The 21617-nt window shown below is 36.8% G+C and overlaps 1 protein-coding gene across 1 annotated transcript; it reads right to left on the bottom strand.

Annotated features, from left to right (window-relative positions):
* Positions 1–621: 621 nt before the first annotated feature.
* RPF1 (ribosome production factor 1 homolog) lies at positions 622–20409 on the bottom strand. The gene is made up of 9 exons (XM_060622481.2): positions 20152–20409; positions 18602–18658; positions 15608–15688; positions 9868–9963; positions 9121–9274; positions 2373–2455; positions 1773–1954; positions 1458–1584; positions 622–855 (listed from the first exon to the last, which is right to left on the bottom strand). Exons 1-9 carry the CDS (start codon positions 20377–20379, stop codon positions 814–816), a joined length of 1050 nt encoding a protein of 349 aa, XP_060478464.1. The 5' UTR covers positions 20380–20409; the 3' UTR covers positions 622–813.
* Between the last annotated feature and the right edge of the window lie 1208 nt (positions 20410–21617).

The raw sequence follows: 21617 nt of genomic DNA on the forward strand, positions 1-21617 counted from the left end.
AGTTGCAAACTTTTTTCTTTCAAGGTCAGGAAGAGGCTGCTAATACTAGTTTCTACACGTGAGTTATTTGCAGGATTAACTTTGTTTTAATAAAAGTATTTAATAAGAAATACTAAAAAACTCCCTTGTGTAGGGTATTACCATTACACCTAAAAATTAATTACTTAATAGACTGCTCTCCTAATAAGGACAGTAGAGAAAAGACATGGGAATATTAGAAGATGTCAAAAACTTCAGAGTTTTACACAATTCTTGAGTGGAATATTACAGTACAATGTAATGAGGTACAAAGTACCAAGAAAAATGGAACTGAAGATTAGCTTCAGTAATTTGCAATTCTGCCTTAAGTCCTTGGTAAACCATTTTGCTTTAAAAATTTGCCATTCTGAAAGGCTTAAAGAAATATTAAAATATCCCAGAAACCTGGCCTCCAAAGATGTGCCAGATCCAAGTTTATTCTGGTAGAAAGCCCCTGGGTTACACAGTATCTACCAAGGACTGTATTTTTTCTCTAGACCGAATGTTCCGTGAAAGTACACATGAGAAACTTACTTTCAATCTTGATTCCAACTTATTCACAATACCTAGAAATTAGAGAATTAAATTTTAGGACTCCTAAACTGCAATTTCTAAACTCACCAAAATGACTTTTATTTGTATTTGCTACATAAACAGTGAAAGATAATTCATGGCACTTGTCCAGACATGAAAGGTTTATGAAACCCAACCAGTAGATGCCATTTTGAAAAGATGCCAGAGTTGAAATCCAAGAGGCCCTGTTGTAGCACAATCCAATACTATTCCTTCAGTACTTTATAAATGGAATTTTCTTCTACTTGTATCCATTTCCCGGGGCTGAAAATTAGAAGGAAAAAAAAAAAGTAAACAATGCTAAAAAAAACCTCTGGGTCCATCTCTGAGACTGAATAGTCTTTAGAAGTTACTGTTCTAATATGTATGTGTGTGTGTGTGTGTGTGTGTGTGTGTGATGAAATATAAAATTTTAAAGTAAATACTTAGGTGAAATATTGCTTATTAGAAAAGAGATGGGTTTTAAAATATTTAAGTTTTCATTTAGGACTTAAAATCTCCAAACTTCTATGAAACCTCTAGAGCAGTAGTTTTCATACATACAGCAGAATCGTAACGCTTATAAACAGTGCTAGGCCCCTAAGTTGCTGATTGAGTAGGTCTATGGCCCAACAACTTGCCTTCCTAACAGGTTCCTAGGTGATGCTGCTGGTCCCACTTTGAGGACCACTGATCTAATTTAGGATACTTCAAATGAACCAGTGTTAGTCATCAGACCCAAATACCTTATCAGAGATTGGTTCTTTCAAGCTCGTGGAGGTCAGAAACATAAGGTATAAGCACTCAAAGCTTAAAGTACAAAGTTTCCTTCTCATTCTATACTTTTGAAATGATATAAATGGCTCTTCAAAGAATAAGGCACATACCTTATGGACCCATTCATATTCTCCATACTTAGAATCAAAGGTTCCTTTCTGAAGAGATCTTAATTTTAAGGTAAAACGTGGTCCAAGTTCCTGAATTCCCACCTTCTTTTCACTCTTGAATATGTACCTTCAAAGATAAAGAATTAGGGAAAACAGTCTGAATAAGCCAAATGTAATTTCTTTAATGTGACAGAATTCAAAAGATACTTATTTCTCATCTACAATACTTGTCATAATACATTAGAAAACATTTTATGTTGAAAATGTATTTCATAATTGAAATCAGAGTCCATGGAGTTAAAGAACCTTCCTCACCTGTGAAATCTGAAGAAGATATAGTCCCGTTGATTGTGGAATGTGGCAACTTGCCTTCCAATAAACTGAGGATTATGGGGAAAGAGAGATGCAAACATACGTCCCACAGAATGACCCAGCCGTGTTGTGAAGTTATTCAAAATTATTTCTGGTACGTGTTCTGTAGGGTCTTTACCTCTTCTCTAGAAAAATTATGAAAAAAAATCACATTAAGGAATTAATATCCTTATTGCAAGTTCAAGTTTCAGAATTTACCTGACAAACTGATAAACTTTAAAGGTATCTTTCTTAATGATCAATTACCACAGATAACTTATCAATTCCATGAAATAGAATACTTCTAAAATAACTTTAACATGTAGTGGTTGTACCAAAAAATCCTACTAGAAAAGAAACTGGTTTCGGAGTAATGAAGGCTATTATTGCCTGTCTGCCATAACTCAATTACAATCTCATAAGAAAACTACTGGTAGATAAAACTTGCTTTAACCAGGAAAGCAAAGGCCATTATAAAAGCAATTAGATCTATATAAGTTACAGAGTTTACTAATCAGAAACTGCAAGGAGACCAATGCCAATTAAGGAACACGTAAAACTTACCTTAATTTCTTTACGTAAACGAACACTGCTCATTTTAAAATGAGCGGTTGGGCCACTGGGCAAGTGACTTAGAATTAATCCATCTGTTCATAAAGCTAAGAACACACTGAACTCGGTTATTTAAATCTTAAATTGCATAAGTAACTGATCCTGTGTATGTCCAAAGGCTCCTAAATTCTGTAGCTAGATGAACAGGTAGATACATGTATTTCTCTGGGTAAAAAGAAATTTTCTTACCATACCTAAAACTAAAGACCATAAGTCAACCCAAATATTTCAGAAAAATAGATTCTATTAGTCCCCCTATAGTAGTCCCACTTTGTCTCTTCATGGTATGATAAATACCTCATCACTCTCAAGAGGGTATGTTGCATATTCAACAAAGTAGGTTTCTTCAAAGGGCTTATATACACTACCCTACTAGGAATGATAGACCGGATGGAATTCTAGTATAATGTTTAGGCCTTATAACCCTAAAAATGCATACTTACACATTTGTATGTACAATTTTTGTACATTTGTAAGTATATGCTGTCAGCTTTGAAATACTGTCCCATAAACCAGAGACTCGGCTCTCTTCTTAAAATCAAGGTTATTAGTGTTTCTCAAAAGACCAGCTCTTACTCTTGGGATTACTGTGCCACAAATTAGAATCAACTATTTAATAACCATTTACTGATTGTCTACCACAAACAGACTTGGTGCTAGACACTCTCAACTACAAATGAAGTATAAGAGCCCCACCTACAATCGGCAGGGGTAGCAGTGCTAGGGCTTTAAAAGTCTGGAATGCAGCTAGCTAAGATAACATTCCTCAAATTTTTGTAACAACTTGATTTTTCCAAATACTGAACCTTAAAAGGAGGTCATAATCAGACTACTTATTTCAAATCTAACTGCACACAGTTTTACAAAACAGAGGTTTCCATTTTTGATAAAAGTATCAACATTCTCCCATTAACCCAGATTAAAAACTATGGTTATCTTCAACTTCCTCCTCCTTCCCTTCCTTGCCAAATCCTATTTACCCTCATAAATTCCTCACTTCCATAACTTCCTCTTCACCCTTACTGCTATTGTTAGTTGAGGTCCTTGAGATTTTCCAACTAGATTAAAACAGGATCCTTGCTGGCCTGACGTCTCTCCCACCATTCCAAGTACATTTCTAATACAGACGGTAAATCGAGTTTGTATAGTAGGCTATGGGATGTGACTCATTGTATCTGGACCACTGTTTCTCATGTGCTAACTGAAAAACAAACTAGATACCTTGAGTCTTGATAACTGTACCTAATTTCAGAATACTCTCACAGCAGCTTATCTACAGAGTAAAAACATCACTGTAACACTCTGTGGCCCCAAACCACCTTTCTAATCTGTATGCCTTCCCCATGTTTCCTAACTGGTAGACACTGACACAGTCTTATACACCATACATATTAATCCTATCATGTACTTTTGTTCATGCTATTTGAAACACCTGCAATATTTAACTCCTCCATTAAGGCTCACTTCATCAGTGAATTCCTTTATGACTATTATATATCTGGGTGCTCCCATGTTGGGGGCATATTTACAAATGTTATATATTCTTGTTAGATTGTCCCTTATATTATGATACAGTGCCCTTCTTCATCTCATTACACTCTTTTTAAAAAGTTTGTCGAATACAAGTACTGCTACTCTGGGTTTTTTGACATCCATTTGCATGATAAATGTTTCTTCATCCCATGTCTTTCATCCCAAGTCTTTCATCACTTGAAATCTGCACGTGTCTTTAGGTCTAAAATAAGTCTCTTGTAGGCAGCACATAGATGGATCTTGTTTCTCTACCCATTCTGACACCCTATTTTTGTTTTGCTTTTTAAGTAGGCTTCACATCCAGCGCGTAGCCCAATGCGAGGCTTGAACTCACAACCCTGAGATTAATGAGTCACACACTTACTTAATCAACTGGGCCACCCAGGCACCCACTCCCCCTGTCTTTTGATTGGAGTATTTACTCCATTTACATTCAGAGAAATTATTGACAGATATGCCTTTAGTGCCATTTAATACTTGTTTTGTCATCGTTTCTGGAGATTTTTCTACTCAGTTCCCTTTAATAATTCTTTCAGGGCTGGTTTAATAGTCACGAACTCCCTTTAATATTTCTTTCAGGGCTGGTTTAATAGTCACGAACTTCCCCGTTTTTGGGGAAATTCTTTTATCTCTTCTATTCTGATAGCCTTGCTGGACTATTTTTGGCTGTAGATTTTTCTCATTCAGTACTTGGAATACATCATGCCACTCCCTTCTGACTTGCCAAGTTTCTGTTGAGAAAGCTGCAGCTAGCCTTATGGGTCTTCCCTTGTTAAGTCAGGGACTTCTTTTGTCTTGCTGCTTTTAAGATGTTATTAGTATATTTTGCAAGTTTAATTACAATGTATCTTGGTGTTGGACTGCTTTTGATTTTGATCAGAGTCTTTCATTTTCTCAACCCCAGTGAGTATCCTTATGATTGTTGCTTTAAATTCTCCAGCAGACATGTTACTTATATCTGTTTCACTTATCTTGTTCTTTCACTTGGGATTAATTCCTCTGTCTTGGCATTTTTTTTTCTAGGTCTCTGCCTTCTTCTCTGTGTTAGAAAAGCCCTTTAGGTTTCCTGCTTTTGAGAGTAATGGCTTTATGAAGAGGTCCCATAATGTCCACGGCCTGGCACTTCAGGGAATATCTCGTGTGTGCTGTGTGCGCTCAGTTGTTGTGTTTTGGCTGCTCTATCCTTCAGGCCAGTCATCTGCAGAGGCTGGCCTTGCCTGCAGGTGGCAATGTTTAGTACTTGGCCAGAATGTGGTCAATTTTAACTAGGTGTGCTCTGATCTGCTTATCAAATGAGACATGATACTACTTCCACTAGAACTGAAGCCCTGCGGAGCAATCAGATAGGGAGATGTGTGTGGTATGGGCAGGGGTTTCTGTTGGTTTACTGGGGAAGGGCTTGCCGCCTTGGTCACGCAAGCTTGACCAAGAAGGGCAGTACTGTTATTAAGGCTCACTTCAAATGCCACCTCTTTTTACACAGTTAACATTAAGCTTTAAATCTCAGCTGTCACTGTTACTTAACTATATATAGCACTTGTCACTGATTTGAGTTATAATTATGTAAATGACTTTCTTCCCAACTAATCTGTTAACTTTTGGAAGATACATTTGTTTCTGATAAACACTAGTGCCTACCACATATCAGATTATCAGTAATGTTTGAATTCCTTCTTTTCAAAATTTCCTTCTTTTCAAAAATTTATCACAGGTTCAACTTCTTGAGGTACAGCCAAAAGTATTTCTGGATCATTTGCACAATGAAAAAAATCATACTCATGGGAGCTAAGAGAGGTAAAGGTAATTTCTTCCAACCTAAATCAACACTTCCAACCTAAATCAAATCTGCAATATCAAACAAATTGCAGATCCCCAACTTTCTAGGACATTGCAACTCAATTGTGGTTTGTCAAAACTACAAAATCCAAAATAATCCTTTCCTACGTACCCACATTGTACAAAAAGCTTTACTTATTCCTAACATAAATTCCTAACATAAATCCTGAAGAATAGGAGTTCATTATCCCTATTTTAGTAACAATGAAAAGAGGTTGAGAAAGGTTAGGTAGATAAGCTCAAATTTCAGAGCTAGGTGGCAGATCATAACAGGTGGGACTACACCTGTGCCCAAGCCCTAATGCATAGAGGTATTTTGTTATGATGACTGAGGCAAAAAGGACTTTTAGTCCCCAAAGGCCAAGAAAGCAAAACAGCCTACAAGCTGCCAAAAGTACACGACAAGGACGTACCTAACTCAAATTTCCATTTAGAAATAATCAATAGAAGATGTTAGGTGTCTCCAGGAAAAACTTCCGTGCTTTCCCCTATACCATAACATTTACTAAAATGCCCACACCAGGACTAAGGTATTATGCCTTAAAAATATAATACCTTAGGGGCGCCTGGGTGGCTCAGTCAGTTAAGCGCCTGACTTCAGCTCATGTGTGATCTTACCATTTGTGAGTTTGAGCCCCGCATGGGGCCTGTGCTGATAACTCAGAGCCTGGAGCCTGCTTCAGATTCTGTGTCTCCCTCTCTCTCTGACCCTCTCCTGGTCACACTCTGTGTCTCACTTTCTCAACAGTAAATAAACATTAAAAAAAAAAATTAAAAAAAGAAACATAATACATTTAATGTGGTCTTTGTGGGAAACCTGAAGATTTAGGTATCATTTCCTATTTTAAAAGATGAGGAAACCAAGTGGCTAAAAAACTTGACAAAAGTCACACGTAATGAAGTCTGTATTTAACATTACATCTGCCTGACCCAAAGCCACCAGACTCAGTTTAGATAGTTGACAAAGCTCTTTTCTAGAGTTAAGTTGAAAATTTATAAGCCATTCCCACCATTTGGCACTACTCTTACACAGCAGCCCTTCTGTATCTTGTCATGCCCCATATTGTAATTTCCCAAAGGCTGTACATCCTCAATTCTTTCAAGTTTTCTCCAAGTGTCATCATTAGGGGTCATGATTTGTTATTTGTAAGCCCATGTTAAGTCCCTAGGAATCATACACCATTTCTATTATGTGCTTACAAATTAGTCTCCCTTTAATTATTTGACATGTTTTTTTCTGGATCATGGCATATATTAACCAGCAGTCCTCTTTCTCCCTCCTTCCTCCACTTGCCTGTCTCATATATCTTCCCCCAGAGTAGCAAAGTCTCCTTTACAAGTTTGTGCACATAGTCTTTGAAGCCAGGATATCTGACCTTATTCAGAATTTCTAGGCCTTATCTTACAAACTTTTTATCCAAGATGGACTTCGAGGGCCCCCCCAGCAATGTCCTCATTAGTCTTGAAGACCATTCTCTGTTAACAGAGAACACAAAAGCAATTTAGGAGGTCTGCTTTCCTAGCTTGTTTCACCAATAATTTCCCATTAACTCATTACTATATATCAATTAGAAAAGAAAATGAAATATCTCTGAAATTATAAAAATCAACATCTAGGCAGGATTATACTGATACAAACTCTATTCATTAGGACTTTTAGAAACTGCTGCATAATTCTATACTCAAAATTTATAATCCTGGGACACCCATACACACCTGTGTGCATATATATTTACGTGTATAGGAGAAGCAATCTCATATTTGGATTACTTCATTAGCCTAGTTATTTCCTTAATATAAATTTGGTCTGTGTACTGATGGTAACTTAATGATCTAATGGTTAACTTACCCTACAAGGTGTCCAATATGGTAATCAGAAAAATATTAATACATTTTGAGTAAAAAGACAATACAATTTTATAAGGAAAAGAGAACATAGCTTTCTAAAGGCAATAGATGGTGTAAGCGAAACGCAGTATCCATATAAAATAGCTCAGATAAAACAAGGATACAATGTTTATTCAATTGATGAATACCTGCTGGCAGCCTTAAAATAATGATGGTTTTTTTAACTGCCAAAAATAAAAGAGGAACACAGACCTTGCCACTTTATTTTGGGAGGTAGTTTTAAGAAGGCAGCAACTACATTTTTAAAAACAGACCTCTTCTGGAATAGTTAAGTATTCAAGAGATTTTAGTTATTTTGGTACATTAACCCACAATCCAAGCCAACTTATAATATGGCCAAAAAAACATCACATTACAAAGCTAGCTTTAGTCTATTTTAGTCTCTAGAAAGCAACTCGTACAAGTGGATAACGTCTTTAACTTCTATTGAAAATAGTAAAAACCATAAAAGTTATCTAGATTTTTAAAAAATAGCTTTGACACCATTTTTTTTAAAGCAGTGTTCATTGATTAAAAAAAAAAAAAAAAAAAAAAAGTTATCCTGGCAGCAGGAAACTCCTGTCCCCATTTTTTATGAATCCTTAATAATTTTAAGAATTTGACCCATTCAGTTGATCATCTTTAAAATTAGTGATCTCACAGCCACAATTTGATAAATAAGTAAAACAACAGCAACAACAACAAATACAGGCATTCTTTATATGATCTCATTTCTGCAAACAGGAAAAAATACCTTGGTTTCAAGTGACACAGTCACCTAGGATTTGAGACTCACAGAAAAAGGATAGAGTATTCTTGGCATCTGAAACAGTAGTAAATACATAAAATGGGCTCATATCTGCCTCAAAAATGTAATCCTGTGATACCACCTTTGGTAACATAAAACATAGCCATATCAAACTACTTGCAGATCCCCAACTGGGTCTGCTCCTTAATGCCTCTGCCGTTACAAATGGTCTCTCTGCACTGGGCACTCTTCCTCTGCCTTATTCACCTCATTCGCCCATATTCACCAAACTGAGTTAAGCATTTTTTCCGGTCAAGTCCTTCCTCCCTGATATCCCCAGGGCAGATTTTTACCAGAGTGTGCACTGTATCCTGTATTTCTCTTTAACTGTACTACCCACTCTACATTTTTGTTAGTTTACATGTCTGTTTTCTCCTACTAGATTATGAACTCCCTAAAGCTCTTGTTTATCTCTGCATCTTTTACTAAGGACTAAAGTAATGTCTTGCCTATAGCATTTGCTTGAGTGAATATTTGCTAAATGAAAAAAATAGTTTATAGATTCTTGGATATACATAATTTTCTCATTTAAAAAATTATGTTCTGAAAGTTATAGAAAACATTTCCTTATTCTTTTAAATATGTTTTAAAAGGGGGTGAAGGTGAGACAGGAAAACTTTAATAAAGAAAGGATACTTGGTGTTTTACGATCTTCATTAATAACGATCAGATCTGTGAAATCTCTTGAAATGCACTGTGGAATAATTTTTTTCAGAGCCAATCCCCTTCTGTAATAAACATGTGAGTTTGGTATAACTGTGGAGAGTTGTTCACAGAGTCGTACTGTTCTCTGCAAAACAAAACAACAGAAATCTTCTGAGGTGAAAAGGAATAAAAATTTTAAGTTGGTATACATTAATAAGGAAAGGAGCAATGATTAATATGTGTTATTAATAAAGAGCAAGGGTATGGAAAAAAATGAAATCTGAACAGTATTTAATCCTTTATCAAAGACTGACCATCCTAAAGCAGTGGTTCTCAACTGGGGGTGATTATGCCCCACTAGAGGACATTTGACAATATCTAGAAGCATTTTTTGGTGGTTATGACTGGTGGTAATAGTAGGGGACAGCTGGCAGTGGTATCTAGTTGGTAGAGGCCAGGGATACTGCTAAATATCCTCTAATGAACAGGGCAACCCCCATAATAAAAAACTACCCAGCCCCAAATGCTAATGGTGTTGAGGTTGATAAACCCTATCCTGAAGAATCATGCTTAGAGAACCTACATCACATCACCAGTATTCACTTTATTTAGCTTACTCACAGGCATTATCTATTAAATTACTAATTAACTCAGATCTTCTGAAAAGAGTTCTTTTAAATAGTCTAAGTAATGTAAGAAAATTAAGAATTCGTTAACTACACTGATAGATATGTTTACCCCATGAGGTCTATCTGATGTTGTGATGAGAATCTTGGGAGAAGTTTGTCTGTTGAAGTAAGAAGCAAATTCATCTGTAGCTTCATCATAAGCAACCTGTGAACAGAAAAAGGATAATTTTATATCAAACACTCTACTGGGCCAGAATTTTAAAAGTAGCTCCAGCAGTATCCTATGACACTGACCTCCTTCCTGGCTGATAGGGGATTTGAAGACGGCCAGGAGGGACTTATATTAATGGTGACATAAAGAGGTTGGGTGATTTTCTACCTGTAGAATACAAGTATAAAACTGGAAAAAACTGTCAAAAACAATTTCAAGACACAAACTGAGCTGTGTTTATTCTTGAAAAATGGCTAGGGCTGTGGGCAAGAACATCAGGAATCTTCCTTAGAGCTATTCCATTTCTTCCATCAACATGGCTACAAAAATAGTAACTTTATCAACTTCGGGTCTGATGGTAGGCAAGAACCAGCAATCTTGAATCAAAGGTGGTAAACTGGATTTGGGGAGAGGTGGGTTTGAAAACCCTAGCTTTGCCAGTCTAAAGTTAACTGGGCCACTTCAGGGTAGGTGTGGATCAGCCAGAAATTTAAAGGAGAGCTCTGGAAATGTAAGAGCCATAGAGAAGCTGAGATAATCTCTCTACAAATCCCTGGCTGACAGCTGAACTATACATGGGAGAGACCTAAAAAACCAGTGCACACAAAAGAGGGAGACTTGAAAACTGGTTGTAACTTTGAATGCAGTCCTCAACCCACAGGTAGCTCAGTTGATAGGGGCTCAGAGGCTCAAGGTATCTCAACACAATCTCTGCCTGAATCACTGGCTTACGATTGAGCCACACAAACACAAGGACAATCACTCAGGAGGCAGGTTAAAAATAACAATCAAACAAACAAGGAGAGACACAGTGCTGTTAAAGGAAATTCAACTTTTAATGTTTGTGGGCCTTGCTCCTGGGCTCCCAAGGAAGTTATACTTTTACCAAGGTCAGAATGATTTCATCAAACTTCAAAGCCTGGGATCTATTTCTACCCCAAGCAAATAACCTGAAAGAAATACTTTAAACCAAAGATAAGAGTAAAAATCTCCCGGGGTGCCTGGGTGGCTCAAGTTAATCAAGTGTCCAACTCTTGATTTTGGCTCAGGTCAAGATCTCACCGTTTGTGGGACCGAGCCCCACTTAGAGCTCTGTGCTGACAGCACAGATCCTGCTTGGGATTCTCTCTGTCCCTCCCCCACTCATGCTCATGCACACCCACTCTCTCTCTCAAAATAAATAAACAAACCTAAAAAAAAAAAAATTTAAGGAAATCCTACAAGCTGAAAGAAAATGACATCAGATGGTAACTTAGATCCAAGGAAAGGAAAGAAAAGCACTGTAAATGGTAAACACGAAGTTAACTATTAAAGACTTTTTGTGTGTGTTGTATGTGTAACTTAATTTATTTTTTTAAAAAACAATGAGATATTTAAAAAAAAATGTTTTTTTAATGTTTATTTATTATTGAAAGACAGAGAGACAGATCATTGAGCAGGGGAGGGGCAGAAAGAGGAGGAGACACAGAATCCGAAGCAGGATCCAGGCTCTGAGCTGTCAGCACAGAGCCCGACGCGGGGCTGGAACTCATAAACTGCAAGATCATGACCTGAGCTGAAGTCGGACGCTCAACCGACTGAGCCACCCAGGAGCCCCAACAGCAGAAATTACAACACTGGATTTATAACACAGACAAATGTTATATATGACAACAGCATGAACAAGAGTGAAGGAACAAAGCTACACTGGTGGAAACCTGCTGTATTTACCAGAATCATGTCAGTATGTGCTGGAAGTACACTGTGATAAATTAAAGATGCATGCTGTAATTCCTACAGAAACTACTAAGAAAACCCTTAAATATATAACTTAAAAGATTAAGAGGTGTTAAAATAGCATAATAAAAATATTTTTTTAATATAAAAGAAAGTCAAGGAGGAACAGAATAAAGGTATAAAATATAGTGGGGCACCTGGGTGGCTCAGTTAGTTAAACGTCTGACTTCAGCCCAGGTCATGATTTCACGGTTTGTGAGTTTGAGCCTTGTGTCGGGCTCTGTGCTGACAGCCCACAGCCTGGAGTCTGCTTCAGATTCTGTGTCTCTCTCTCTCACTCTGCCCCTCCCCTACTCATGCTCTGTCTCTGTCTTTCTCAAGAATAAACATTAAAAAAAAGTATTAAAAAAATATATAAAATGTAATGAAAAAAAGTAAAAGGGCAGATGTAAATATGACTGCATCAATAGTTAACATTAAATATTAATTGTCAGGGGTGCCTGGGTGACTCAGTCAGTTAAGCGTCTGACTTGTACTCAGGTCATCATCTCACAGTTCATGGGTTTGAGCCCTGCGTTGGGCTCTGTGATGAGAGCTCAGAGCCTGGATCCTGCTTCAGATTCTGTGTCTCCCTCTCTCTCTGCCCTTCCCCCACTCACACTCTGTCCCTCTCTCTCTCAAAAATAAATAATAAACATTAAAAAAATTTTTTAATTAAAAAAATACATACTAATTGTCAGGCTGAATAAAAAAAGCAACATCTGTGACACTTTATTATTATTATTTTTTAAATGTTTATTTTTGAGAGAGAATGAGAGAGCAGGGGTAGGGGTGGGGAGAGAGGATCCGAAGCAGGCTCTGCACTGACAGCAAAGAACCCAATGTGGGACGTGAACTCACAAACAATGAGACCATGACCTGAGCTGAAGTCTGACACTTAACTGACTGAGCCACCCAGATGCCCCTGTAAGTGACACTTTAAATTCAAAGATATAAACTGGTTGAAAGTAAAAAGAAGAAATGAAGAAAGTAAAACATGAAAAAAGAAGATATACCATGCAAACAGTAACCATAAAAGAGTTTAGGTGGCTATGTGTATATGAAACAAAATAGACATTAAGAAATATGGCTATGGACAATCGAAGGGATGGGGCAATATGGGACACTGGATTAAGGGTCAATTGAATAAGAAGAGATGAATCATTCAGCAATTATAGTTTAAGGTTTCAATACTCCTCTCTCAGTAACTGATAGAAAATTCAGCAAGAATATAGAAAACATGAACACCACAATCAAACAACTTAAAACAACTCTTAATATACTTCAAAACAGCAAAATATACATTTTCCAAAGGAACACAGAACATTTTCAAGAATAGATCTTACCCTAAAACACAGAACAGTTCTTTACTTGAAAAGGACTAAAATCAAACAGAGTATGTTCCAGAACCACAATAAAATTGAATTAGAAATCAACAGCAGAAATATATGTGGGAAATCCTCAAATATTTGGAAATTAAACAACACACTTCTTGATAATCAATGAGCCAAAGAAGAAATAACAAGAGAAATTAGAAAATATCTTGAACAGAATGAAAATGAAAACACAACAAACATATCAAAAGGTATGAGATGTAGCTAAAGCAGTGCTTTGGAGGAAAATGATAGCTTTATCAGATTATATTAAAAAGAAAGTATAAAATCAGTAATGTAAGCTTCCATTTTAAGAAACTAGAAAAAGAAGAATAAATGAAACCTTAAATAAGTAAAATAAACAATATAATAAGAACCAGGGAAAACAATGAAATAAACGTCAAGCAAAGAAAAAAAAAAAAAAAAAGAAATTACCAGAAGAAATGAACAAATCTCCCATTAAAGGAGATACTTAGATTTGAATAATAATGAAGAAACACATCTTAAAACTTGTGGGATATACCAAAAGTGGTACTTACAGGGAATTTTGTGGCCTTAAGTGCTCACAATAGAAAGGAAGAAATAGAAAGGAAGATGAAAAATGAGTTAAATAAGAAGAATAAACTCAACAGAGTAACAGGAAATAAATTATAAAGATAAGGAGAGATATAAATAAATTAGAAAACAAAATTTCAAGAGATGATCAAAGAAAAAAGTAGTTTGAAAAGAGTAACAAAATAGATGTATCTCTGGTGAAAAGCCCAAATAAATAATATTAGGAATGGAAAGGGACATTTCTGCAGTCTCACTTATAAACATAGATGTACATATTCTAAACAAAGTACTGACAAACCAAAACGTGTAAAAGATAAAACATTGTAATTAAATTGTATTTACCCCAAGAATGCAAAAGAGATTTAACATTAGAAGATCCATTTCATTTCCTACATTGGTACTATAAAGGAGAAAAACTACATATTTATCTCAATATTTGCAGAAAAAGTACATAATTATCTCTATTTTCAGAAAAAGCATTTGATAATGTTTCACATTCATTCATGATAAAACAAACACCCCCCTCCCCGCAGCAAAAAAAGAAATAGATTTTCCTTAACATATAAGGAGAATCTACCATTAATGACACAAACATTAAAGATGGCATGTTAGAAGTATTCTCTTTAAAACCAGGACCAGGGCATAGATGCCACTATTGCGTTTTCTATTTGTTTCACATTATGCTGGAGGCTCTAGTCAGCACAAAAGAAATAAATGATTAATGGATTGAAAGTTATTTGTAGAAATGATTAGCTAAACATGAAATGAAAACAATATTTAGACAAATTATTGGAGACGAATCTAGGTGATCTACTGTTTAGAAGATCACAGTCCAAAAATCAATTGTATTTTTATAAATCAGCAAATAAAACAATTCTCAATGAGATGGGATTTACACTGATAAAAAACATAAGATAGCCATCAATAGCTCTAAAAAGATTTATATGTACACCTTGCATGAAGAGAATTATAAAATTCACAGAATTACATTTTTAAAGACCTAAAAAGAGCAATACATAAATAGATCCCCTGAATGATCTACTTTAATACAATTTTTATAATTTTATATGGCAGACCAAAGGTCCAAAAAGAGAATGAACATTCCTGAAGAGAGATTTGAGGATGGATGTGGGGAGGGGCATCTTGCTCTAATAGATAAACTTACCATGAAGATAAGTAATTATAAAAATAAAGAAGTGATACAGTGACAAACTGACCAAACTGACCAACAGCCCAGAAAAAGGCTGATATTTTGTGTGTATATGTGGCACGGTGCTTCGTGCACTGACAGATGCCAAGTTCCTAAAACAGATCCCAGTACACAGCAGGCAGTCAATAAACATTTGCTAGAAGACTGACTGACTGACTGACTGAATGAATGAATGAATGAATGACTATATGAGGAAATAGGAAAGAATGTCAATAATAGTACGGTTTGAAAGCAAACAAACATAACCAAAACCAAATTCCCTACACACACACAAAAAAAATTTAAAACTTGATTCTCTCACCATACTGTAACAAACTATTTAAAAGGAAATGTGAAAAGTGACAAGCGGATGATTATCTTGAAACCAAGAGTTTTATGAGGACACAAAAAATATCAAATGTTATCCTTATATCAAAATTTCTAGTACTATAAAACTCTATAATGAGAAATGCTTTTCAAATGATATTAAAAACAACAGAAGTACTATAAATTAAATGACAAAAAGTTTACCTGGTCATAAAATATAATACATTTCTATAAAATGAGTAGAATCAAGAGTTTTTCCTATAGCATTATTGAGAAATTCAGTTATGAAACAATCTATAGCAAATAATATACCAACATTATAGCTGAATCAGTCCATTATACAACTTCACCAGCCATGGTGATATGTTAAATATCAACATATGAACAAATAATTTGTCAAATGTGGTCATCCAAATTTATTTAAGACTTCCAACATTACCTCTTCATCATTAGGGTCTACTATAGTTTCATCATGCACTCGCTGGTTGTCAATGGTCTTTGGTATAGGCTTTGGTGGAGCCTAAATTAAAAAAAAAAACAACAAAACAGATTAAGTTTTAGAAGGATTTTACGTTAATAATTTTGCATTTGGGTTAGGGAAGAGTAACAGAAATCTAAATAATCCAAAGCCTCAATCTGTTCCTCATTTCCATTGCTGTATCAATCCTAATAATAATACTGAGTAAGAGGTTTTTTTTTTTTTTTTTTTAACTCTAAGCAGAGACCTAAACATACTGGAAGAATTGCTAACTGAATGAAATGGTCTAAAACCATTCAGAAGTAGCAGAAAGAAGAAACTGCGATCAAAGTAATTATACACTAAGAAAAATATCAAATAGATTGGAAAAATTATAGTGGACCCTTGATCAACATAGATTTGAACTGTGCAGGCCCACTTATATGTGCATTTTTTATAGTACAATACTATAAGGGTATTTTCTCTTATAATTTTCCAAATAATATTTTCTCTAGCTTATTTTATAGTAAGCATACAAGGGCGCCTGGGTGGCTCAGTTGGTTGAGCGTCCAGCTTCAGTTCAGGTCATGATCTCACAGTTTGTGAGTTCGAGCCCTGCGTCGGGCTCTGTGCTGACGGCTCAGAGCCTGGAGCCTGTTTCAGATTCTGTGTCTCCCTCTCTCTCTGCTCCTCCCCTGCTCATGCTCTGTCTGTCTGTCTCTCTCTCTCTCTCTCAAAAATAAACATTAAGAAAAAATTTATAGTAAGCATACAGTATATAATACATATAACACATAAATATGTGTTAATTCGCTTTATGTTATCAGTAAGACTTCAGGCCAATAGTAGGGTATGGGATTTTCACGTGTGCAGGAGTAGAGCTGGTATTCTGCACCCCAAACCCCATGTTGTTCAAGAGTCAAATGTACGAAGGTACATATATATGGAGCTTTGTTCCAATGCTTTCAGAAAGCTCTTCAGAAATAAATAACAAGGGTTGCCTGGGTGGCTCAGTTAGTTGGGCGCCCAACTCTTGATTTCAGCTCAGGTCATGATCCCAGGGACTAGGGATTGAACCCTGTGTGGGGTTCTACGCTAAGCATGGAGCCTGCTTGGGATTCTCCTCTCTCTCTCTCTCTGTCCCTCTCCCCACACGCATGCATACATGCACACTCTCTCTAAAATTAAAATTTAAAAAACACCAGAAATAAATAACCAAAGCTACAAATCTATCTGCTGAACTAGTAATTCCAGTTTGAGGCATTTATGGTAAGGTATGAAAGAGAAAAGCAATTTATGAACAGCAAATACAGCAAACATCCAAAAACAGGGTAAAGACTGTGACACTTCAACATAATGGAATATTGTTAGAATTGGCAATCATGTATACTCAGCTTAGACCAAAAAAACTGTGTAAATGAAATGCTACAGAGCAGGAATACAGAACTGTAAGCATATACTGACTAAAACAAATTCAAAACATATGGTTTTGAATGTTAGCAGAGATAGGAAGAAATAAGAACTGCTAAACTCTTTAGGATTTCATTTCTTATTACTCTATGAAACAAATATTAAGTTTTAAGTAATTTTTTAAAGGAGGCAGTTCTAGGAATTCATTTTTTCAGTCCAAAAACAAGAATGGTGATATATCCAAAGGTGATTGGCATATTTGCTATAACTGGCTGATTACTGAGAGTTAAAAGAGAATAACTGCTGATAGAATTCTGCAGGTTAAAACAGTCTAAAACTGGCAATTTCATGTGATTTAACCTAGTCCTATTAAGAGAAGGCATGAAAAGGCAGAGTGTTTAGTTTGCATATAATCTTTACATTTTTCATTTTCCTCAAAAATGCTTATCATTCCTTGGTACCTTATCTTAAGAGACAGTAGAGGAGGAAGAGTTGTATGTTCTAAAAATTTTGCAAGCATAAATCAAAATCTAACACTAGCTATAAATAAAATTAAATTAAAGGAAAACAGCTTAGTTGTGGATGTATTTAGCAGTTCTTTTAAAAATTTTCAGTAGGCTTCATTTCTTATCAATATCACAAAAGTAGCCAAATCGTTTTTGGATGTATTATCTTTACTCTCTACTTTGCCATAGTCCATCCAAGTATCTCACTTTCCTCCCACGTGCCATTCTCAGTCTTCAAAGGGTTAATATCCTCTGTATCAGCTTTCATTCCTACACACCTCAATCCTACAACAGAACAGGCTGCATCCTGCCTTTCCCCAAGAGCCTTTGCTTCAAGTCACAAAAACTCCAACCACAGGCCTAAACTGGGAAGCTTCCCCAAAAGCTTTCCAAAGTCAGAAAGATAAGTCCCTATCTCTCAAACACGTAAAATTAAGTAAAATAAGCAAGTTAAAGTAGACATACCATTTACACGAAATTTTGAAAAAAATGCAAAACATCACTATTGTGTTCATTGTTTAGGGACACAAACCTAAAGGTAAGAAAGAAATGCATGGGAACAAGAAAATGGCAATTTCATAAGTGGTTAGCTTTGGAGGGGAAAGCAATCGGTAAGAAGCATCCAAAGGACTTCGAAAATTATTTGCTAATGCAATGTTTTCGAAGCTAGGTAATGAATGGAAAGGGGTTTGTTATATTATTTTCATATCTTTTATACATTGGAAATATTTTATACTAAGTTTTATTTTTTTATTTTATTTTTTTAACGTTTATTTATTTTTGAGACAGAGAGAGACAGAGAATGAATGGGGGAGGGTCAGAGAGAGGGAGACACAGAATCCGAAGCAGGCTCCAGGCTCCGAGCCGTCAGCACAGTGCCCGATGCGGGGCTCGAACTCACGGACCGCAAGATCATGACCTGAGCCGAAGTCGGCCGCTTAACCGACTGAGCCACCCAGGCGCCCCTATAGTAAGTTTTAAAAGAAAGCGATACAACATAAACATAAGGGAGCATTACTCAACATAAGACAGAAAGCAGGTGGCTAAAAATGTTATTTACCTTATCACCAAGAGCTTCTCTCTCTTTTTTAAGTTTTTTCTTAATTGCCAACTTTTCCTAAAAGGTTTAAAAAAAAAACAAAACAGAAAAATATTGAGAAACCACCAGTTATATCACAAACACATACTGAAACTACACATTACTAATGCTACGGCCACTTTATCTCGGCAATCTTTGTAACGCATTAAAGCAAACACCCTGACACAGACTTTCATACCAAAGTGATTGTAAACCAAATAAGCTGGCTAATCAATAAACAAAGGTCTTTCTCCTTCAAAAAACTGAAATTGGCAAGTATGAATATTTAAAGTTTGCCTTTTTACTTTTTATCTTACTATAAAGCCTCAAATTAAGTGAAAATGTGAAACGCCCATCTAAACTAGTTAATACGTTTTTGTGGCTGTTTTATTTTGCATTCCTAACAAGTTGCATTCTAAAGAAAACCATGATGGCTATGCCGGTTGCTTCTCTTGGAAAATACTACAAGTAAATGAGAATGGGAGATGCGTTTTCAGATTGCTTCCAATAAACCACCATTAGTTATTCATAAATTTTACAATCAAAATATGCTTTTAAAATTATTAAGGACTTGCAAAGTGAGTTACATTTGTACTGTAAATTTGTACCTGCTGGAAATTTCTGAACAGAATGCTCACTTACACACACAGAAAGTGTTCTCCCGGCCACGCCCTCCCCCCCAACGCCTATAGACCCTCCATACATCAAATCTCAGATTATAGTGTTAAGAAGTCTTCGAGGAGGCCTTTCCCGCAAACGCGCTCACCAGAATGAGTTAGATTCTCTACGTACTCCAAAAGCACTCTGGCGCTTATGAGTAAGGCACTATTCAGGGCCTCAAAAGATGTAGTATCCAATAAGAGGAGACAGGCAAGTAAAAATATTATGTGCGGGAACTTTTATGATGTACAAGAATAAACAAATGCTTGCTTCCGAGTGCAACGTAACCACAAATAGGCACGGCGATCTTGAGCTTTATTTATCTCCTCATACCTGTTTATCTCCTAGAACAGTATGAGGACAACGCTACAAATATAATTACCAGAAACTTCACAGAAATACTTTAGGTAAGAGTTGCTGCCCAGGAATCAGAAAAGCATCACTGGATTCACGTACTGCCTGTATTACAGGCTCTAGAAATTTGCCAACGTTAGGTGCACGGGTCGAAGCACAGAGATGGGAGACTTTCTCCTTCCAGGTCAGGAGGGGGATTTTTTTTTTTTTTTTTTTTTTTTTTTTTTTTCACTGCTAGGAGAGCGGGACTTCTTGCTTTCATTCTCAGCCAGGGAACGTAGGCAGGGGCTGGAAAGGAAGAGAATGCTCGTCGCTCAGGCAAAAAGCTGAACCTAGACAGAATCCCCAAAGCAGTGCGAGGGGACCAGGACATTAGAACGTCAGCGTCATCCTTCTAGATTAATTACCGCCTCCGGGACGCCAAGCCACGGCCACCACGCAAGTGCTATTCCCTTCCCCACAGTCGTGCGCGCGCGCGGATGCAGCGCATGCGCCCTGCAGCCTCGGCCCCGTCATACCTTTCGCTGCTGCTGTTTCCACCGCGTGAACATTAAGTGTCGCCGTTGTTTGTTCTTAATTTCCGAAATGCTGAAGCCTGGGGGAAAGGCAGCCGTTTTCGGGGGTTGGACCCCGCTTTCCGTCGCCCCATCCTCAGCGACTGCGGCCTCTTGAGGTTCTTCGGCGGTTGCTTTCCGCTTCAGGCCTTTCTTTCCTTTAGTGCCGCTCTTATCCCCGGCCTTCGCCATGGTGTTTGCCCCGTAGTGTCTGTACGGAAACGGAAATAGCTTACCCCTCCGACTCCCTTACCTAGTCTTTTACTTCCGGGGTCAGGAAGTTCTTAAAGAAAAACGTGGACTACTTTGTGATTTTCAGCAGTTTTAGAAGGTGCTGAAATTTAGTTTTGAGGAAAGTTTAGGGGGGCTGCCCAGCTGTATGAATAGTGGAGTGATGAGTTCGCAGAAGTCTTTATTAAGCATCTGCTATCTGCCGAATCCTCAAAATACTGAAACAAAACAGTCTTTGCTGTATAAAATTTACATTCTACTGGAGAAAGACCTGAAATGAGCACACAAATAGTGTGATGAGCTATAAAGTAACACATGGCAAGGAAAAAATAGAACAGGATAAAGGAAGAAGAGAGGGTAGAGGGGCAGTTGCAGCTTTTAAATAGGATTGTTTAGAGAAGCCTTCTGGAAAAAGTTACATTGAGCAAAGATTTGAAAGAGGTAACACATAAACTATGCAGTTATTTGAGAAAAGAGCTGCTCATCTGAGTAAAGCTTTTATCTAGAAAAAAAGCTGTCCATGCAACGGAAACATACAATTCCAAGACTCCTAGTCTGCAGCAAGCATGGTACGTTTGGGAAACTGTGGAAGCCAGGAGTAATATGAGAAAGGAGGACAGTGGGTAGGGGAAGGATTTAGAAGTAAGAGATTGTGTAAGATTTTGTAAGAGCTTTGGCTTTAATTTTATGTGAGATGCACATTTCCTGGAGGATTTTGAGAAAAGAAATGACACGATTTGACTTACATTTTGAAAGTATCATCCAGGCCCTTCTTTGGAGAATAGACTTTAGGGGAAGGAAAGTGAAGGAGGGGAGAAATGACAAGTGGCCTGAACCAGAGTGGTTCTAATGGAGGTGGTGAGAAGTGATCAGATTCTTTTGCAAGGTATAGTTCCTGATGATTGAATGAAGTGCATGAGAGAAAGAGAAGAGTTTAGATGACCCCAAGACTTTTGAACTAAGCAACTGGAAGGATGGGGTTATCATCATTTGAGATGAGACAGACTTAAGGTAGAGCTAATTTGAAGGGTAAGATCAAGATTTCAGTTCTGGAAATAATTGAGTTTGAGGCACTTAGTAGTCAACTGATTGTTGTTGTTGGTTGGGATGTATGATTCTGCAGCAGGAGACAAAGGTATGGACTAGAGATAAAAATGTAGGAGTCATTGGAATATAGATAGTATTTTGAATCATTACAG

The sequence above is a fragment of the Panthera onca genome, chromosome C1, assembly GCF_046562875.1.
Source record: "Panthera onca isolate mPanOnc1 chromosome C1, mPanOnc1 haplotype 2, whole genome shotgun sequence".
NCBI lineage: Eukaryota > Metazoa > Chordata > Mammalia > Carnivora > Felidae > Panthera > Panthera onca.

What these genes read in the sequence shown, in the direction of transcription:
- RPF1 (XM_060622481.2), bottom strand. Translation starts at nt 20,379, where the DNA reads ATGGCGAAGGCCGGGGATAAGAGCGGCACTAAAGGAAAGAAAGGCCTG. An exon ending in GAGAAGCTCTTGGTGATAAG is followed by an intron (nt 15,689 to 18,601) that starts GTAAATAACATT and finishes TTTTTAATTTAG; the next exon opens with GCTCCACCAAAGCCTATACC. An exon ending in ATCTTCTTCAGATTTCACAG is followed by an intron (nt 1,585 to 1,772) that starts GTGAGGAAGGTT and finishes TTATCTTTGAAG; the next exon opens with GTACATATTCAAGAGTGAAA.